The 18,630-nt window shown below is 35.9% G+C and overlaps 1 protein-coding gene across 1 annotated transcript; it reads right to left on the bottom strand.

Moving 5' to 3' along the window:
* Positions 1-2,591: 2,591 nt before the first annotated feature.
* LOC111603925 (protein obstructor-E) lies at positions 2,592-11,654 on the bottom strand. Its single transcript, XM_023321751.2, has 6 exons — positions 11,613-11,654; positions 11,366-11,423; positions 6,562-6,784; positions 5,384-5,502; positions 2,927-3,323; positions 2,592-2,868 (listed from the first exon to the last, which is right to left on the bottom strand). Exons 2-6 carry the CDS (start codon positions 11,403-11,405, stop codon positions 2,706-2,708), a joined length of 942 nt encoding a protein of 313 aa, XP_023177519.1. The 5' UTR covers positions 11,406-11,423; positions 11,613-11,654; the 3' UTR covers positions 2,592-2,705.
* Between the last annotated feature and the right edge of the window lie 6,976 nt (positions 11,655-18,630).

Genomic DNA, 18,630 nt, shown 5'->3' with positions numbered 1-18,630 from the left:
CCAGAGGCAACTAGCTGACCTCGCGACGCTGCTGTCTCTGACAATTACGCAAATTGTTGTTGTCATTATGTAAACACTTGTTTATGTCAAATTTGACATTTGATACGAGCTGCAGACGGGAGCCATTGTACGTGAACACACACACACACACATTCGAAGAGATTTTGGTAGAGGCAAAGACTGGGGCCTGGCTGACCTGTCAGACGACAGGTGCGCTTGGACATGTCCATGTTACAGTTGATTAAGTAGGCGCTGAGTTCGACGAAATGGTTTTTAGATGGCGCCCACTCGATAGCATCTGCTGTCGGCCAGGTGGAAGAGGAACCGTTGATCGGGTCACAGGACGTGCCAAATTATTGACAGCGTGACGCCAGCTTGCCTCGCAACGTACTCACAGTGCTTGCCCTCTGACTGCCCGGATGGTGGGTTGATTAATTAGAAGCCAAAGCCAGCGGGCTAACAGCAATCCTTCCGACTTTCGTCCTTCGCTCGTCATTCTGGCCATGTGCGTGCGCCAGTGACCGCGTCATAAGTCGCCATGGGGCGGAGTCGAGTCGAGTCGAGTCGAGTCGAGCTGAGTTGAGTGGAATTGAGTTGGTCATTAACACCAAACAAAGATACTACCAACAGGCGCTGGCCACGCTCATCATCATGCTTGAGCGCCTCATCCGGTGTTTAGGCAACGCACGCTTTGATGCTTGCCTCAAATTGTTTAACTTGGACATGCCCATATTTGAAGTGCGTTATTTAATCGAGCTGCGTGTGCTCTGCTGCTGCTGCTGCTGCTCCTGTTGTTGTTCAAGTTAATTTCCGTTGTGCGAACTACTCTCAGTTTTAAGCTGTGTGTGAAGTAGCTCTGATGAATCGTAACAGCGCGTATTCAATGTGTGTTCAGATGGAGCCAGGTAAGAGCTTTAAAGCTAAACTTCGGCGAGATTTAGTATGAATTAATATTAAAGGGAAGTAAAATAAAGTAAAGTTATATATATTACTCAGCAAGTAAGCAATATTAGTTTAAATATAATTTATCAGTCATAAAATTGACTGTTGAGCAAATGCATATAAGGGTATATAATCTGAGCTGGAGTCCAAATATGCCAAAATTGGCCACAAAAGACTTGTGGGGACTACATCGACGAACAGCAAACAGTTGGAAATCATGGAATAACCAGAACAAGAAAATAATTTAATACAAAAGCTAATAGTACTACTCCTACTACTCCCCTCAATATGGGAAAATACATATACATATGTCGGTGAGTCGAGTATTTGACAAGAATTTGAAATGGGGTATTATTTATTAGGCTGTGTTAGACAGAACTGCAGCAAAGAGAGATCGGGGTGACAGTCAATGCTGTGGTGTCTTAGATAAATTCAAGTATATGAACGTTGTCGTTATTTGTTTCTGAAGACGAAGCCCAATGCGGAGGACCATACTCTCATACTTTGACATAACAACATATTGTAGTCACACACACAAACGTCGATATCTGTAATACAAATAAATTTGACTCTGATTAGCCTTCCACTAACAAACCAACCGAATCTGTGGAGCAATTGTTTAACTCAAATGTCTTCAACTCCATAAAGAAAATTAAAACGCCAAATGCTGAGAGCTATAACGAAAACAATAATTATATTAATTATATTATAATTAAAAATTCCGCCTGCTGCTCCGACTAACTGTGTTCAAGCATGAACATGATGAGGATCACAATTGTTGTAGCTCAAACAAAAAATATAAAAACACACTTTTAAATAGTTTAGTTTAGCTTTTGGCTCATATATAAGCTCAAACCTGACTCATTCTAGTCAAGTGCTTGATCGATGCTGTTAACTCAATTCAATTTGCTATAGCCCACGCAATGGCTATTAAACATTTGGCAAGCTGCCAGTCAAACTGATGTCTTATAATAATAATCCATATATCAGCTATCTTATTAGCTAGTCAGTTGGAAAACCCGTAACTTGTTTTACTTCGATCGTATTATGTCGATTGCGAGTCCTTTTATTGGCCAACCTCTTGGCAATTGCCAATTGTTGGCATAAACAAATGCTGCACGGCCAAGTGAATTGTCTTATCGCTTGTCGGAGATTTTACTTTGCTACTTAAACAATACAGCTTTACGAGTTGGCCTCCATTGGGCACCCAGCGCCCACTTTACGCTTGCAGCTTATCCCCCTCTACGATAATGGCCACTGTAAATCTCGTCTTTCAACTGCTCGCAATTCTCACAGTTCGCACAATACAATTTCGATGCGTTTTATCGAATGCTCCTTGTCTGCCAAACGTCATGCACATGTCCAATACAAGCGAGTGTGTGTGTGTGTGTGTATGCCTGGTCTTCGAGTTGTTGCTATTTTGTTGCACACTTTTGTGCATGCTCGACGGCAAATTGAATTTATGCGCTGCAGGCACATTTAAAGCAGAGCAAGGACCGCATTGATTGTATTCCGGTAAGCTATGGAGCTGCCGGGGAGTGCCCCTATGGCTTTTGAGCAATGCAATCCTTGCCTGTATGTGCATAAGAAATGTGCGGAGAAATCTGAGCGCAGAGTGTGTAGAACAGACTGGAAAATATTGAGTTGGCTTTAAATAGTTCCGTTTGTCATTAGAGTTATAGAATTTATGATTGACGGAATTTGAAATTTATTTGTTAACAGGAGGGACAAACTTAAGACTAAACAGTCGACAAGTGGACCAGCTACTCCTCCTCAGGTTCCTCCTCCTGGACGACCTTCGGCTTCGGCTTGCGCCTGGAGGCGCCACGCACTCGTGCTGGCCTCTTGGTGGTCGTTGACTTTGGCTTGGGGTTCTCCAGTTCATCCAGCTCCGCATCGGTTAGACGATCCTTATACCAATCAGCGCTGCATATAAAAGCTTTAGCATGCCTTCAAGGTAATGTTTGATTAATGCAGCTCTTACCAGTCCGGCACCTTGCGAGCCCAGTCGCAGGTCTTGTTCTCATCATCGAACACCTGCCCCAGCTTGCAGCCATTGCGGCGTGGCACGTCTCCATTCACGCACACATAGAAGAACTGGCAGTCGTCGGGATCAGCGTATCTCGGATGGGTCACTGCAATGCTCTCGTTCACCTTGGGGCACTGGAACTCAAAGATATCCTCCGACTTGCAGCCAGTGACGCCCACCTCGTCGGGCCACGTGCAGATGCCAGTCTTCGGATTGAATACCAATCCCGAGGGACAGGTGATCATATTGAACTGTCCATCCACACAGAAGTAGAATTTATCGCAAATGCCGGGCTTCTCGTGACCAAAGTATCCGTTCTTGCGTGGGCAGTGCAGCGAGGATTGTGGAGTTTCTATTAAGGATTAAATAATTATAGAATGTATTATAAAATAATAAAATATAAAAATGTCCATATTTACATAATAATATATTTAGAATTGTATTGTTCATCGATTATCTAATTCTACAAAAGGCTCTACATATTTTATTATTTCTACTAAAGGTAGTTCTCGTACTTCTGCAACTGAAGATAGTTCTACGACTCCTTCTACTGAAGATACTTCTACTACTTATTCTCCCACTACTACTACTACTACTACTACTTCCATATTTGTTTTACAACTACTTTAAATACTTATACTATATATGCTAATACTTTTACTATTACTTCTACTACTAATACTACTATTACTTCGACTACTTAAACTACTATTCATATATCTCGAAAAACTTATAATACTACTTCTACTACTCTATTACTGCTATTACTACAACACTATTGTTACTACTATTACCAATATAATTTCGACTACAGTTTTTAATACAATTTCTACTACTTCTTCTACTACTACTTCTACTACTATTTCTACTACTACTTCTAATACTACTTCTTATACTACTTCTACTACTACTTCTACTGCTATTTCTGTGACTATTACCTCTATTACGACTATAGTAGTACTACTTCTACGACCTCATCAATAGCCAGTTCTACTACGTTTTACTACTATTTCTACTGCTACTTCTACTACTACTTCTACTACTATTTCTACTACTACTTCTACTACTACTTCTACTACTACTTCTACTACTACTTCTACTATTACTTCTTATACTACTTCTACTATTACTTCTTATACTACTTCTACTACTACTTCTACTGCTATTTCTGTGACTATTACCTCTATTACGACTATAGTAGTACTACTTCTACTACCTCATCAACAACCAGTTCTATTACGTTCTACTACTATTTCTACTGCTACTTCTACGATTACTACTACTTCTACTTCTGCTTCTACTACCACTACAACTACAACACCTACTTACACTACTGCTACAACGAGCACTATTACAACTTGTAGTAAACATATGCATTCTTTAAAGATCCTTTACCAGAGTTTTTTTCTATAATTTATATGGTGCACTTTGCATATGAAGTCGTGTGTTTTTTATTCCTCCACAGCATAGTTTGCAGTGTCCAGGCAGCATTCTTTGGCTGCAGTTGTTTATGCTGTAAGCTGAAAGTTTACTGCCGCAGCAGTTTGCCAACAGTGCAACCTACTGGAAGCACATATCTTAGCAAAACCAACTTCCTGTGGCCCAACGCTGGCATTTCCTCTGGCAAGGACCATGCTAGAGCACAGACTTAAATCGATTATGCTGCAGTCCTTAGACAAAGGAAAAATAGTATTTTAGAGAACCATATGCTGGTCAAAGGCAAAGGTAATTGAAATTGCCAGTGGGCGAATATTAAGTGTGCTAATTGCTTTGATGGACGAACAATTATTTATTTAAATTTTGAGAGCGAACAGCTCCGAGTTGCAGCAAATATCAGGCCATCAGGTTGTGTGAGCATACCAAATGGGCATGTAATGGGGCTCACGTAAAAATATTACTAATTGGAAATTAGAAAATACAGTCGACTTTAAGCCTCTTTACTGCCATTGCAAATGTGCTAAGGCAAATGGCAAAAGCCTTCAAGGCCACGTGTCGGCCCAAAGGCTTCCTACCCCGCCCCAACAATAAAATCATACTGAGCGTGACAAAATAAAATAATAAAATCAGAAATAAAACAAGTCTACCAAAGAAATGGCCAAAATAAAAACGAAGCACCCAAAACAAGAGCGAGACCCCGGCACAAGCCGGGTCCAAAGACCCATTGACGACGACAATTTGGGTTAACCATCTCGCATGCTGTTTTGCATAATAAATAAGTTAACTTTATTTTTTTTATTTCTTTCAGCTTTAAAGGTACGCGTAACGAGCAAATAAGTGCGGGCACGGCTGTTGTGTTTATTGGACTGATTTTAGTCAGGTTTAAATATAGCTGAAAGCGTGAGATTCCACGCTGAGCCACACGCTCTGCATACATAAAATAAATTAAAGAACAGAACTTGGCTCGATACTCACGCAACTTGGAACGCTTCGTGCAATCAATGTTATACGGCAAATCGCACTTCTCCTCGATGGGCGTGTAGTCGTTGAAGACCATGCCATCGGCACACAGACGCTCCGTGGGCACACCATCTCTGTAATTAGACGAAAGCCACAGCTTAATTTGTGCATTACCTAAAATATATTAAATGAGTTTGCTAATATGGCTTAGAGGTTATACAGAGAGTATTTACTGTAACTCAGCTCTTGTCCTGTTTCCACCTTCTATTTTTATGCACACAAAGAACTTACACATCATTTGATTCGTGTCATATTTTAACACTTTTTTCAGCACACCTGAATTATTAATATCGCCCACCTGAAACGCCAATGGTGCGAAAGATGAACAAACGCGCATTTGTACGCATCACTGATTAAAGCGAAAAAAGAAGGTAGCCAAAGAAGTTCAAAGAATGAGTTGGCTAATGCTGAGAATAAAAAGCACTCTGTATAAATTTCTCATTGTAATATATTAAAATAATGATAAATAAAAGGTGCTGACTCATATTAATATGAACTAACTGTAACTGAAGATTCGAATTGTAGTAGTAATTATAAAAAAAATTCAAGTGGGTTCTATGCATTAAAATAATATAATTTAATAAATTATAAATTTGTCATGCTGAATAAAAATATCCATATTTTTTGTAACTTTATAATGCTGTCAGTGAACTTAAGATATGGTATTTTCGAAAATATTGTATATTATTATGGTGTCGTCTACCAAATGTATTTAATACTTTGACAACAGCTACACACTAAATTACGGTTAGATCCAGTTAAGATTCAGACTACATTCAACTTAGATTCAGCCTAGAATTATTTTCGATTATAGTAAATTATAGTTAAATTGTTGGTAAAGATAAGTCAAGTTTTTGGTTACTAAAGTTTTTTAACACAACAAAAGCCGAGCATAAATTACGCAACTGAAATGAAAAAATGTTGTTAAAAATCATCAAATTTCTATAAATCTAATATATTTCTTTATTTGACATCACAATTCAACAGCTTTTCTATATGTTTTTAAATAAGTAAAATTCTTAATCTCTATTGCAAGTTTTCTCGACTGCAAATTATAAACTTCTTTAAGCACTAATCAGACTTTATCCAATATCTGATACACATATATGGAAGTAAATATCTGTAAAACTTACAGGCACGCATAGTATTTATCGCACTGTTTGGTATCCGGATAGAAGCCATTTGGTTCTGGGCACTCCTCGCTGGGCTCATACTCCGCCGCTGCCTGCACTTGTTTGCGTTTGGGCTCCACTGCTGCTTCCTGGACGGGATCGCGTGTCCTTGGCGGTAAATGGCGCTGAGATGGCGGATGGCCCGGACCCACCCGTAAATACGCACGCTGAGCCAGCGTTGTTCCTGTTAGAGAGAAAACGAATATTGCATAATATTAGCAAGAGCATTATTTATATTATTCTATTGAATGAAAATGAAATGGAAATAGAGTCGATAAACTAAAGATAAGAATTTTTTAGTTTTTAAGAATATAAAGCTAAAAGAATTTTTATGGCAAAAATGATTTAGAAACTCTTAAAAATAAAATACAAATTTAATAAAAAAAATACTTATATTTTTATATATATACATATATACATATGCTTATGAAAACAATATAATCATTTTTAAACACATTTTGGAATTATCTATTTGGCTTATTAAATGAGCAGAAGATCAAAAAAATTAAACCAATTAAATTATATTATTTTCAATTTAACTTAATTTAATTAATGACATTTTTTTTTCTTTTTCAAAGTTTGATTCTTTAAACAATAAATATACATTTGTAAATTTTTAATATATTTAATTTAATTTAAAATATATTTAAAAATGTATATTGTGTGAATATATTTATAAATTATATTTTATAAAAATATTAACAGATATGAAATATATTTAAAAAAAATTTGTTAAAAAGAAAATTTTCTTATTAATAAAAATGAAAAAATAGTTTAATAATTTTCAATAACTTAAAATTTCTTAAACACATAAAAATTTTGCTTTATCAAATTAGCATAGAACTGAAAAATCCACCAATTAATTATTTTATGTATAATTATTTATATATAATTATTATTATATCCATTTAAAAAAAGATGTTTTTATTTTTCTCTTACAACACAATCGTAAACTTAAGTTATTTATTTTATTATTTACCGGCCGGTCATCATTTACACGAACTACAACTGCAATTTTGTTCAGTGCATGACACAACTTTTATTTTTTCTTCATATTTTTGCTGTTTCATTTGTAGACGCTTAAAACCAGTTGTTGGCACTTAATATATGCCGATATGTATATGAGTAAGCGCGTTGCTTCGTTGTTTTATGAACGGAATGGGGATTGTGACATGGGCTAATCGGGCAAGCGACCTCAAAAGTGAAAGTTACAAGTTAAAAATATCTAAAGAAGCGCCAAATCAGCTGTTTTTTCTGACAATCAGCTGCGGCGGGTGCTGGCGGCAAGGCATGGCCAAGGCGTCATCCACTCGCTCAAACAACAACGCAGCCATTGCCATGCACTTCCGACAAGCTACAGCGAATTGCAACAACTCGTGGCACTTCAAGGTAAACCACTTTAAATGGCAGCAATGCAAAAAAAATAAAGGCAAAAACAAAAGAAACTCAAAATATAAAACACGATCAAGTCACGAAAATACAAGAAAAGACGAATTCAATTAAATTCCAAGTCGAAGAGCTGTTGTTGTTGCCTATTGGACTGTGACTGCGACGAAGACCGCCGCTGCTTGACATTCGATTAAACGTTAATAAAGAAACAATTCCACAGAGCAATTAGTGCGTAAAGTGTCAGGCAACATTTAAGCCGCCACCAACACCAAAACCAACAACAATAAAAACAAGTTGTTGCCACTGCAGCTGCCGCTTGTCATTGAAACACGTTTTCGTACACGACTTGACCAAAAAAAACACAAACAAAAAAAAAGAAAAATCAAAAAAAAAAACGTCGAGAAAAAACTCACAAAAGCAGAAAAAGTTGCTATGACTTTCTTAGTTGATTTTGGCTATACTCTAGCTGAGAGTCAGTGCAGCACTTCAGCTATGTCAAGAGTTTTGTGTTGGGAATTCTTAAGCGTCCATATCCCTTACCCAGTTGAAAGTTGCTCTAGCTAAGTATATATATCTATATATTTGTCTATACATCTATATATCAATAAGTCCCAATTTCTATAGCCTAGTTGATACTAGTTAATATAAAAAGTCATCTCCCTCTATTATCTAATTAACTAACTATCAATTTATATATAATTACGTATCTATTTATTTATTGACAATATATTTACTTATTTATCAAGATATTTATCAGTATATCTGTTTGTATAATGAAGATTGCAGATTAAAGATCTGAATAGATAGATTTATGTTTAGATATATATCTATAAGTTGTTTGATATATAGATTGAAGGCATATTCATATTGAAGATCTTCTATATTGATTGATTTGAATATATCCCCATGTATAAATCTGTTATTTATATATCTGACTTAAGATTTTATATATGATCTTCTTATGTTCTATCTGTGTTATCTTAATATATATAGCCATATCAATTTCTAATACTCTTTCTATCTGGCTCTACATCTATAAATTAACTTACCCAAATATCTATTATTTTGTAATATACTTTAGCTTCTAACTATCTGACCATCCTTCTATGCAGGTACATAAATGTCTATAGACCTCTCTATATATTAGCTTCTCTTTGGCATATGTTCAACTATGTCGCATATTGTTTGCCCATGCTATTAAAGTTTTCCGTCGATCTGACAGCTTGTCAACAAGTTTATCATAGAATCCCGGTTGCCACAACTGTCGATTGTCCCCTTTCCCCTATCCGCTATCGACTGTGCCCGTCCCCTTTGACTCTATTTCCAGTCCGGTTAAACTAGATTAATTGAGTGCCTTAGCAGCCGTGGTGATGAAATTGAAGGAAAAAAACACCAAAGTTTTTTGTGCCGTGTTTGCTTTCATCGTTGAATCGAATTCGAGTCACACAAATTTGTGGGTGGTCGAGGCTGTCGTCACACAGAAATAAAATGGGCGTGAAACATGCGTGTGAAGTTCATTGAACATTTACCAGATGAAATAGAAACAGCTTGCAATATATTTTCAGTTCGCTTATTCAAGTGTTCTGAGGCGGGAATTAATCAAGGCATTCACACCAAATGGGACAACATTAAAGTTGTCTAGACAGCGCTCAAAAAGGCGTTAGATCAATATGAGAAGCACGTAGAAAGGCGCAAGTATTGACTGAGCAATGGACCAATATTTAAATTGTTAAAGCCTGTCCAATTTGATATTGACTGTCAAGCTCTACAATCAAAAATAAAACAATCTAATTTATTTTCATTATTGTATTTGTTTTATGGTTAGCTTATTCTATTGCAAACAGAACTAGTTGCTATTCTGCACACACAGAATTGCACCGTAATTAAACAGGAATTCTATTTCTGATGCCCACACACACAGCTGAAATTTAATGAGGAGCGGCGCAAACAATTGCCAATAATTTTCATGGCCATTTTAACATGATTACAAAATGTGTTTTACACGCCCACACACAAGCAGAGAAAATTAACAAAAGTACAATTTCAAACGTGTTGGGGCAGACAACATTTTTAATGAAGCTCCACACCAACAAATATGCTAACTAAATACTCTCGCATGTCCAGCTGGGCAAAAACTATATATTAATTGTCGAACATTAGTCAAATATGAATTAAAATGAAATGCATGCGTGCTGACACGTCTATTTATTTGCTAACCAAAATTATGCACACATATGTAAATGCAATTTAAATACAATGCGTAAAATACCAAATAAAAAACATCTTTAGTCGGATGTGCCCGACTAGGAAATACCCTGAACAGTGTGCGAAACGAGAGAGATAATATTTTGTAATGGTTTATTTTAGCAGCTATTTAAGGTATGGATAACAATAAACTATTAGAATATTCTGTGCCATTGAGTAATTATATAAATGTGTGAAAATAATCTTTAAAAAAATTACTAAAATTTCATTTTTAGTGCTTGCCATAAAAGAGATGCAACGTTGGAAATTCTAAAGAAAAAGGTTTTCTGAGTCTGCTCAGACAATTCATTTGTTTAAGCTAACTGCTTCAGAGTTTGAAATATTCCAAATATTCCAGACTCTATAGAATATAGAATATAGCTTTATTAAATATGTATAAAGTCAAAAAAGTTGACTTTTGCTTAAAGCCATGACAACCATGCCAAGATTGCAATTTGATTGATATGCTGATACAGTATGACATAGATGTTACTTTAAAATGAAACTAGAATGTATGATATTTAAAGATTTATATGTTAAAAAATTGATAGAATGTTATTGATAGCTGAGTTGAACAACTGTGAATGAAGATTTTATTTCTCGGAAGAAAGCGGAAAGTTTAAGTTTGTGTATTTATTACCAAAACTATAAATACATGATATTTCAGTTTAAAAATTTTCAAATATTTGGAAATCAAATTAGAAAACTTGTTGAGAGAAATTATAAAACATATGTCAAATTTCTTGATCTTGTAATCGACTATACTGGTATACGATTAGATTGACTGACTTCTTATCAAATAATGTATTTATATACTCTCTTCAATCGACTTAGTTCCAATAAATCGAGGGTATTATAAAGCAATGCCATGCTATTGTTTAAACTCAGTTGACGACAGTTTCCAATTTGATGTTAAATTATTGGGCAAAAATTACATTTGCTGGCGCTATTAATATGCATTTGCCAAACAACTGTTTCAGCTGAGGCTCGAAATGAATGCTAATTGTTTGGCGTTGTCAAATATATTTGAATAAAATTACTCATTATGCTGACTGCTGACTGCTGATGCCATTTCATTAATTGCCATCGAGAGCGATGGGATCGAGCAGCAGCAGCAGCAGCCTTCACTTACCCACTAGCAAAGCAAATATGCAGATTTTTATTGACGCCATTTTGTTCCACAGTTCAACCTGTGCAAAGAGAAGTATTAAGATGTTGTTGTTTTTTAACTTTTCTATTAACTATTTCGCAAGAACACACGAGTCAGTTGTTAACACGTATACAAGTTAATATGTTTTCCAATAGGCTTTGTACACTTTGCAGCACTTGGCAGTGTTTCAATTCCACTCGTTTCACATTTCATCAATTGCACTATTTACCGTTCTATGTTCCGTATTTCGTTGTGCGCACGCGTCGCCGTCTCAAAGCCAACTGTTCGCTTTGCGCCTGTCTCAAATACTTTTTAAATGTGCTTCGCGACCTGTTTGTATTGTTGTTGTTGTTCCTCCTCATACAACAACAGCTTAAAGCAAGCCAAGCAAAATGTGTTAAATACTTTATGCAAAATGCATCTTGGCTGGCGGCTTCGGTGGCGCATACGCAATTACCAAAACCGGTCAGCGTCGACGGTTTGCTGAGCTTTTCAAAGCTATCAGCAATGGTTGAAAGCTCTGCCACGTCGAGCTTGAAACATGAATAAAAGCTTGAGCTCAGATAGTGTTTAAGAGAAAAAACGTTACTTATAAAGAGTTTTAAAACTGAAAGACATTGACTATATATTAGCAACAGCAACCTAGGTTTTCTTTGTTTTATTAATAAAGATATATCTTGTTATCATATTAATAAAGATATATATAAATATAGATAGTAATATATATAATATATATAATATAATATATGCAGGATATTTATCGTTTATCATATGTAGTCTGGATTAACTGTAATGCATATAGATTTTATGTTTTATTTCTTCTATTTGCTAAGTTTTTGGGAATATGTATATTTTTTGTAAATATTTATTTTAATAATGAATTTAAAGAACTTCTGCTTCGGAAATTCAGAAAGGATATTTTTTAAATATAAAAAAATTTACATTTACAGCAAGTTGAATCGGTCTTAAGAATATCTCAAATCAAAACATATTTTCAATAAGTCAAAATTATTTAAGTGCAATTACATAATAATCTTTGGCATCTGATAGATATATAATATTTATAATGTACAAATAAATTTGTGATACTATTTATTATTGTTAACATTTACAAATATATAAACATTATATATATATATAAAGAAATTTCAATATAATTTTTTTTAATTACCCTTCTAGCTCTTTGAGCTCTATTTAACAAATAAATTTGTGTTGAAATCTTAAAATTTTCTACCTAATGATATTAAATAGACGTCAAGATTTTCTTAAAGCAAAATTAAAATATGTTCAGAGCTGTCTTAGAATTGCCTTAAATTTGTGCATTGTATGACAGAGAAAAGAAGCCATATATCAAATATAATAGCAGCCTTAAAAGGATGTGTAAATTTTACGAAACTAGAACACGAGCCAAATATGTATGAAAACAACAGCAAACAGCAGCAAGCGAAACCCATGGAGTACATGGCGCACTTTGTAAGGATTGACGAACTGAACCGGTCCGAACCGGACCCGGACCCGGACCTGGCTCCAGACCCGGAGGCAACAATTTGTATCTGCTGGGAGAAGCACAATGAAAATCCAACACGAAATGCTCGTTGAAATATTGCATAGTTTTAACAAGCGTGCGTCCAATGACAACGATGCCTGAATTTGTCAAAAGGCGGCTCCAAAGGGACACCAGGCCAGGCATCGATGATTTGCATTTTTAAAATTAACTAAAAATTATGACAAAATATTTGTGTGTGTGGACGGCTTCAGGTGTCGCCTGCTGCACACATAGCTCCGGTCATGTTTGCTGCCTCATGGTGCAGGCCCGTGTCCATGGCTAACTGAAACTACCTAAAAGTGCCTTGGCTTGTTTTCCAGATGCTTGGCTTACATTTGCCAAGTCACCGTGTAAGTGTGTATGTGCGTGTGCGTGAGTAATAATTGTGATTGTGACAAATTGTCTTTTTGTGCTAAATTTGCTCGGCCGCATCTCCTGCTCGCATTTAAAGCGTCCCATTTTATTTAGCCAAATATATGTAAATTGCTAACTTCTGTGGCTACGGCCACATTATGTAAATATTGTATGTTTAGATAACTGATTATGGGTCTGAGAGGAAAATAGCAAATTGAAAGCGGAAAATAAACTGCAAATCTGCACAGCAAAATTGTTTTATTATAATATTTAAATATAATCATATTCCGGTACGCAAAAACAAATATATTTAAATATTTCATAATATTATATTATGAGATAATGGTATGGTAATGCACATATGTTTTATATTTATGTAATATAATTTAATATTTTGGCTGAAATAGCATCCACAGGATTACAAGTACAGGGTATATATATATACTTACAAATAAAGGGTATAATTTAAAATTCAGGGTATTTTTGTAAATTTTAAAATACTGTTGTATTGCGAAATACTTAATCTACAGTACATTTTCATATTCTGACAAATTATTTATTAATTTCATATATATCCGAATAAAAGTGAACAAATTACATTAGATATCATTCACACACAACATTTAAATGATTTAATATCAAGTTCCTGTCCAGCTACTATAACAATTTGCATATGCTTGTTTCCATCAAAGACGACTTAAGTTAATCCCGCTATCATACAAAATGGCGACAGATAAAGTTTGATTGTGATTTCGGTTGGATTATGAAGCGATTACGTAAAGCGACGCCGCACAATGCGCCCGTCATTAGAATGAAGATTGAAATTCAAACGTTGCGGAATTTTCGGACTCTATTGTCACGGGGTTGAGCACGTTGCACGCTTAGAGTTGTCGCGCACTGTCCTTCTGTCCAGGGTTGCTGTGCACGCTTGACTAACGGCGTGTGCAGCGGCCCGGCTGCCGCAAAGTATGCAATGGCAGCTCTCAAGTGCCTGCTGACTACGCTCGAAAACTTTACCAAAAGCTAATCATAATTTTCTCACAGATAGCGGGCAGCTGTCTCGCTCTCTCTCTCTCTGTCTCACTCTCTCTCTCTGTCTCCCACTTGTGCACGCGCCGCAGCAGCTTTAGTTTAGCTCTCGCTTGCAGCTTTTATCAGCTGCAGCTTTACTTTTATATTCAATTTTTCGTGAACCGCAGCGCCATAAGCGCCACGTTATTGTCATGTAATTGAATTTAATGGCAATACGAATGGATCCGCATCCGGGGGCGGTCATTCAATGTATTAGCCGGCGATTATCTGGCACTTTTGTGCTGCGCTTGCAACATTGGGCAACAATGCACGCCTGCGACTACTCCCAATGCGCAGGGGTTCGCGTTTTTTAAGGTCAGCCAACAAAGTTTTTTGTTTTTTTGTTTTCTGTGTGCTTTGGCATTAGCCGAACGACCTCAAGTGCACGTTTGAATGGTAAAAATATATATATTTTGGCTAGTTTTCTACTTGCATTCACGTATCATTAGCTACATTTGCAGTAATCTGCGCTTTCCAACACTGGAAGCTGGTATTACCTAAGCTGATTGCAGCAAGCTGACTTAACAGCGCATATGCCCGCATTGAAGTGCTATGCAACGGCTTTTTACATAAGTGTAATCCTGTCATGCGATTTATAAAACTTTTCATTTGCGTATTTCACAACACTGAAAGTTGTTCCGTCTCTGTTTAAAGTCGACTTAAACCAATTAATTCCCTTTGCAAGGGCTTACATAAGTATAATCCTGTCATATGATATTATTTAAAACTGAATCTCAGCCATCGACTTAAGCCAGTGCACACCAATTAAAAGCTCTTTACAAGGGGCTTCATTAGTATATTTCCAATTATAATCATCTGATATGAATGCAGTTGCCGTTTGGGCATGTGGCAACACTTTAAATGGTTTTTATTTATATATTGATAAGGAATAGGACATGCTGTTCTGATTTATATTGCTGAAGTTATTTACTTAATTTAACTATATACAAATCTTTTCTGATTAAGTGATTTTATATGTAAATTTATTAATTTTGAATTTTACAACACTATTATAATTGTTGCTCTTCCACTTAGATGAACTGTTAGATAAATGAATACATGATTTATTTACGAAATTCTGTCATTTACTTAAATAATCAAATTCATTTTTTTTTATTTACCAACACTGCAAACTGATCGTTTGAACTACAAAAATTTATATGATATATGATATGATGGAAAAACATCCTTTATATATCAACATACGCATATATGTTATTCTGTCATATTTCTTACTCAATATTTTCGAGCTTTCCCATACTGTAAGTAGTCCATATATCTCAATCATTAAATTCAATCATTCGAGTTAACTCTATATATCAACTTATACATATATATTATAGTATTATATTTTTTACTTGTTATATTTCCGAATTTTACAAGACTTTACGTAGCCCATATATTCCATTCATGCAATGGAGCCATTGATAGCATTCAAGTTGACTCCATATATCGAGGTATACATACATGTACAGGCATAATTGATACTTCATATTTTGGTATTCTCCAACACTGTAAGTTGAAATATATCTGATTCATTCAATTGAACCATAGCAAGCACTCGAGTTAACACTGCGTATGCTAAAGAGTTTGGCATGTTTTATATATGGGTGCAGATGAGTGTAATCCTGTCATATGCTTTAGTGATTTAATACATAAACTTCTGCTAGGCACTGTTCAGCCCATCAGCGGCATCTGCGGCATCTGTGGCGTTCGCTGTCAGTCAGTCAGTCAGTCTTGGCGCCATGTCAGCGCCATTTCACGGTATCACGTGTGTGTGTGTGTGTGTCCATGTCATAGGACAACCGCTGCAGCATTGTTGTTATTGTTATTCCGTTGTTGTTGCTATCCAATTTTTAATTAATGAGCGACGGCAGTGCGTGGCACAAATGTTTACATGTCATCTCTGTTGCATGCCATCGACCTCGTGTTCGTCCGGTATTTTTGTGATAGACCGCGCACACCCACGCACACACACGTGTTGGAATGGCAGGTAAATTTGTTCATTTTGAAACTAAGCAGCTTTCTGGCCATGTTTGCCTTTTATTTTGTCTATTTCGCTTAAGTCCCTCAACTGCGACAGGGTATCTGCATATTTAATTGCGCGCCTCAGTGTTTGCATTCGATTTGTCGCGTGCACTTGGAGAATTTATAGTGGCTTGCAGAGATTTTTTAATCTTATATTGCCCAAGATCCGAACACTGAAATAGTGTGGGTAAACACGTAAAAGCAGTGTTGTTAAATCAATTTGTAGACATGAGTCCATATTTCTTATCATTTGTTTTCTCAGTTTTCTCAGTGAAGTTCGAAAATAGTTTTGCTAACACCGAAAATGCTTTAAATAAACAGTGTTGGTAAATACATTTTTACTTACATATTACCTATTTTATATTTACATATTATTTTATATTACATATTTTACATCTTTTCAAACTCAAAAGTTCCAACTTTTTTTTTGCAGTGTATACAGAAAACACTAAAAAATATTTCGAAGAGCAGTGTTGTTAAGTGGCTTTAGCTGCAACAATACGGTATATATACGCTTGTTGTAGACACTAGCAACTTATATCTTTTATGATTTGAAAGTGCGTCCAGCTTTTTCCAGTGTAATTCCGTAACAATGCCACTAAGAAGAGTTTCACAAAAATAGTGTTGATAAGTGAACTTTGCCCAAAAGAAAAAAAATGCTTTCACTTGCTGCGAATTCGCATTTCCCCTAGATTTGTCGCAGTGTAGTAACGGAAATAGTTTGGCATCATGAGCACGCTTGAACAGTGTTGCTAAATGGGTTCAATTCATTATGCCTGATATCCGCACAAAGCCTATTTTGGTCGAAAAATAGTTATGCAATTTTGTAAAGTATTCTCAGTTTCAATTAGAATTCTATGTGGGCTGTGCCACATCAAATGCAATATACGAAACTCAGCTAGACACTGGAAAACAAATGGCAATTAAGAATTAGCTGAAATTAAGGGACCAGACGTAGCCGCAGAGAAAAGGCAAATGAAAAGCATTTGCATTCCAAAATGAAATTTAATTCAATTACGCAACTAAACTGGCCAACAGACTGCGTTAACCACAACGCAAAGGGCCACAGAATTGAGTGAGTGGCTAAGCGACTGTGGCATGATTCTAGGATTACACTTCAGCTTGTTGTAGTTGCAGCTGTTGTTGCAGTTGTTGTTGCAATTCTTGTTGCTTGTCGTTTTGTAATTGTTTGTACTTAAAAACTCATCAGACAAACGACAATGCGGCCCGGCCAAAGACGACACGACAACAACGCAGCCATTGCAATTGCAATCAACATCAGACGCCAGTCGAGAACAGAGTTTTATCAACTGCTGCAATACCACGAGTATTGTTGTCGTTGTTGCTGCAATTGTTGTCAGCTGCCCAGCGGCCCAATGGAACTTGTCTTCGAGTTTGTCGCAAGTCCTTGAACAGAATTTACAAAAAATTTCATTCCTTCATTAAGTGACACTTGGCAAAAGTATTTAATCAACTCCGCACTGTAGTCCACTAGCAATTTGTATACGATTGTGCATGAAATCAAAAAAAAAACATACAGTCTCCATAAAAAAGCTTTTCTAATGCGCCTGATGAAGTGAAGTGTTCACTGACAACGCCCAACTTTTCCATTTGCATTTTTAATGGCGCCCCGAAAAATATGCAGCAATAAATTTATTGGCATGACAGAAGCCAGATGTAACTGGAATAGTTATCCACCCATAAGCAGTCTAGCTAACTATTTAGCTAACTATATTTTATATGATTTTGAATTAAAATAAATGAACTCTATTTTAACAAACTTTAACTCTAATTTTAGTCAGCCCTAACTCGTTTATTTTCTGCCAGATTTTTTACAAATATTAAGTTTTTTTAGTCATATTTATGAGAACTATCGACTAGCAATCAAGCTTTAAATTTCTAGTATAACTAAGCTCTTTATCAATGTTTTTAAGTTCTGAATACAGACTAGACCCATACATAAACCCTTACTCAATATGTAAACATTGATTTCCATTCAAAATTTTCATATAATGTTATGAAATTTTGTTTTCGTTTACCTTATAAATCATTAGATGTAAGTGCGAATCTATCCCAAGCCATGTCCTACGAACCCAATTAACCAATTCCCTCATTCTGAGTCTAAGAAGCAATAAGCGCCGGTCTGAACTTAAATGGAACAGCTTTAGTCTACATTTCCTGCGACAATTATTGCTCGAAATTATAGCCAATAGACTGAAATCTCAAATTGGTAAGTATTTCAACATGA

The sequence above is a fragment of the Drosophila hydei genome, unplaced genomic scaffold (assembly GCF_003285905.1).
Source record: "Drosophila hydei strain 15085-1641.00,03,60 unplaced genomic scaffold, DhydRS2 tig00000149-arrow-pilon, whole genome shotgun sequence".
In the NCBI taxonomy this organism is placed as follows: domain Eukaryota; kingdom Metazoa; phylum Arthropoda; class Insecta; order Diptera; family Drosophilidae; genus Drosophila; species Drosophila hydei.
Note: the sequence above shows the minus strand (reverse complement) of the source record. Positions and strands in the feature narration are given on the sequence as shown.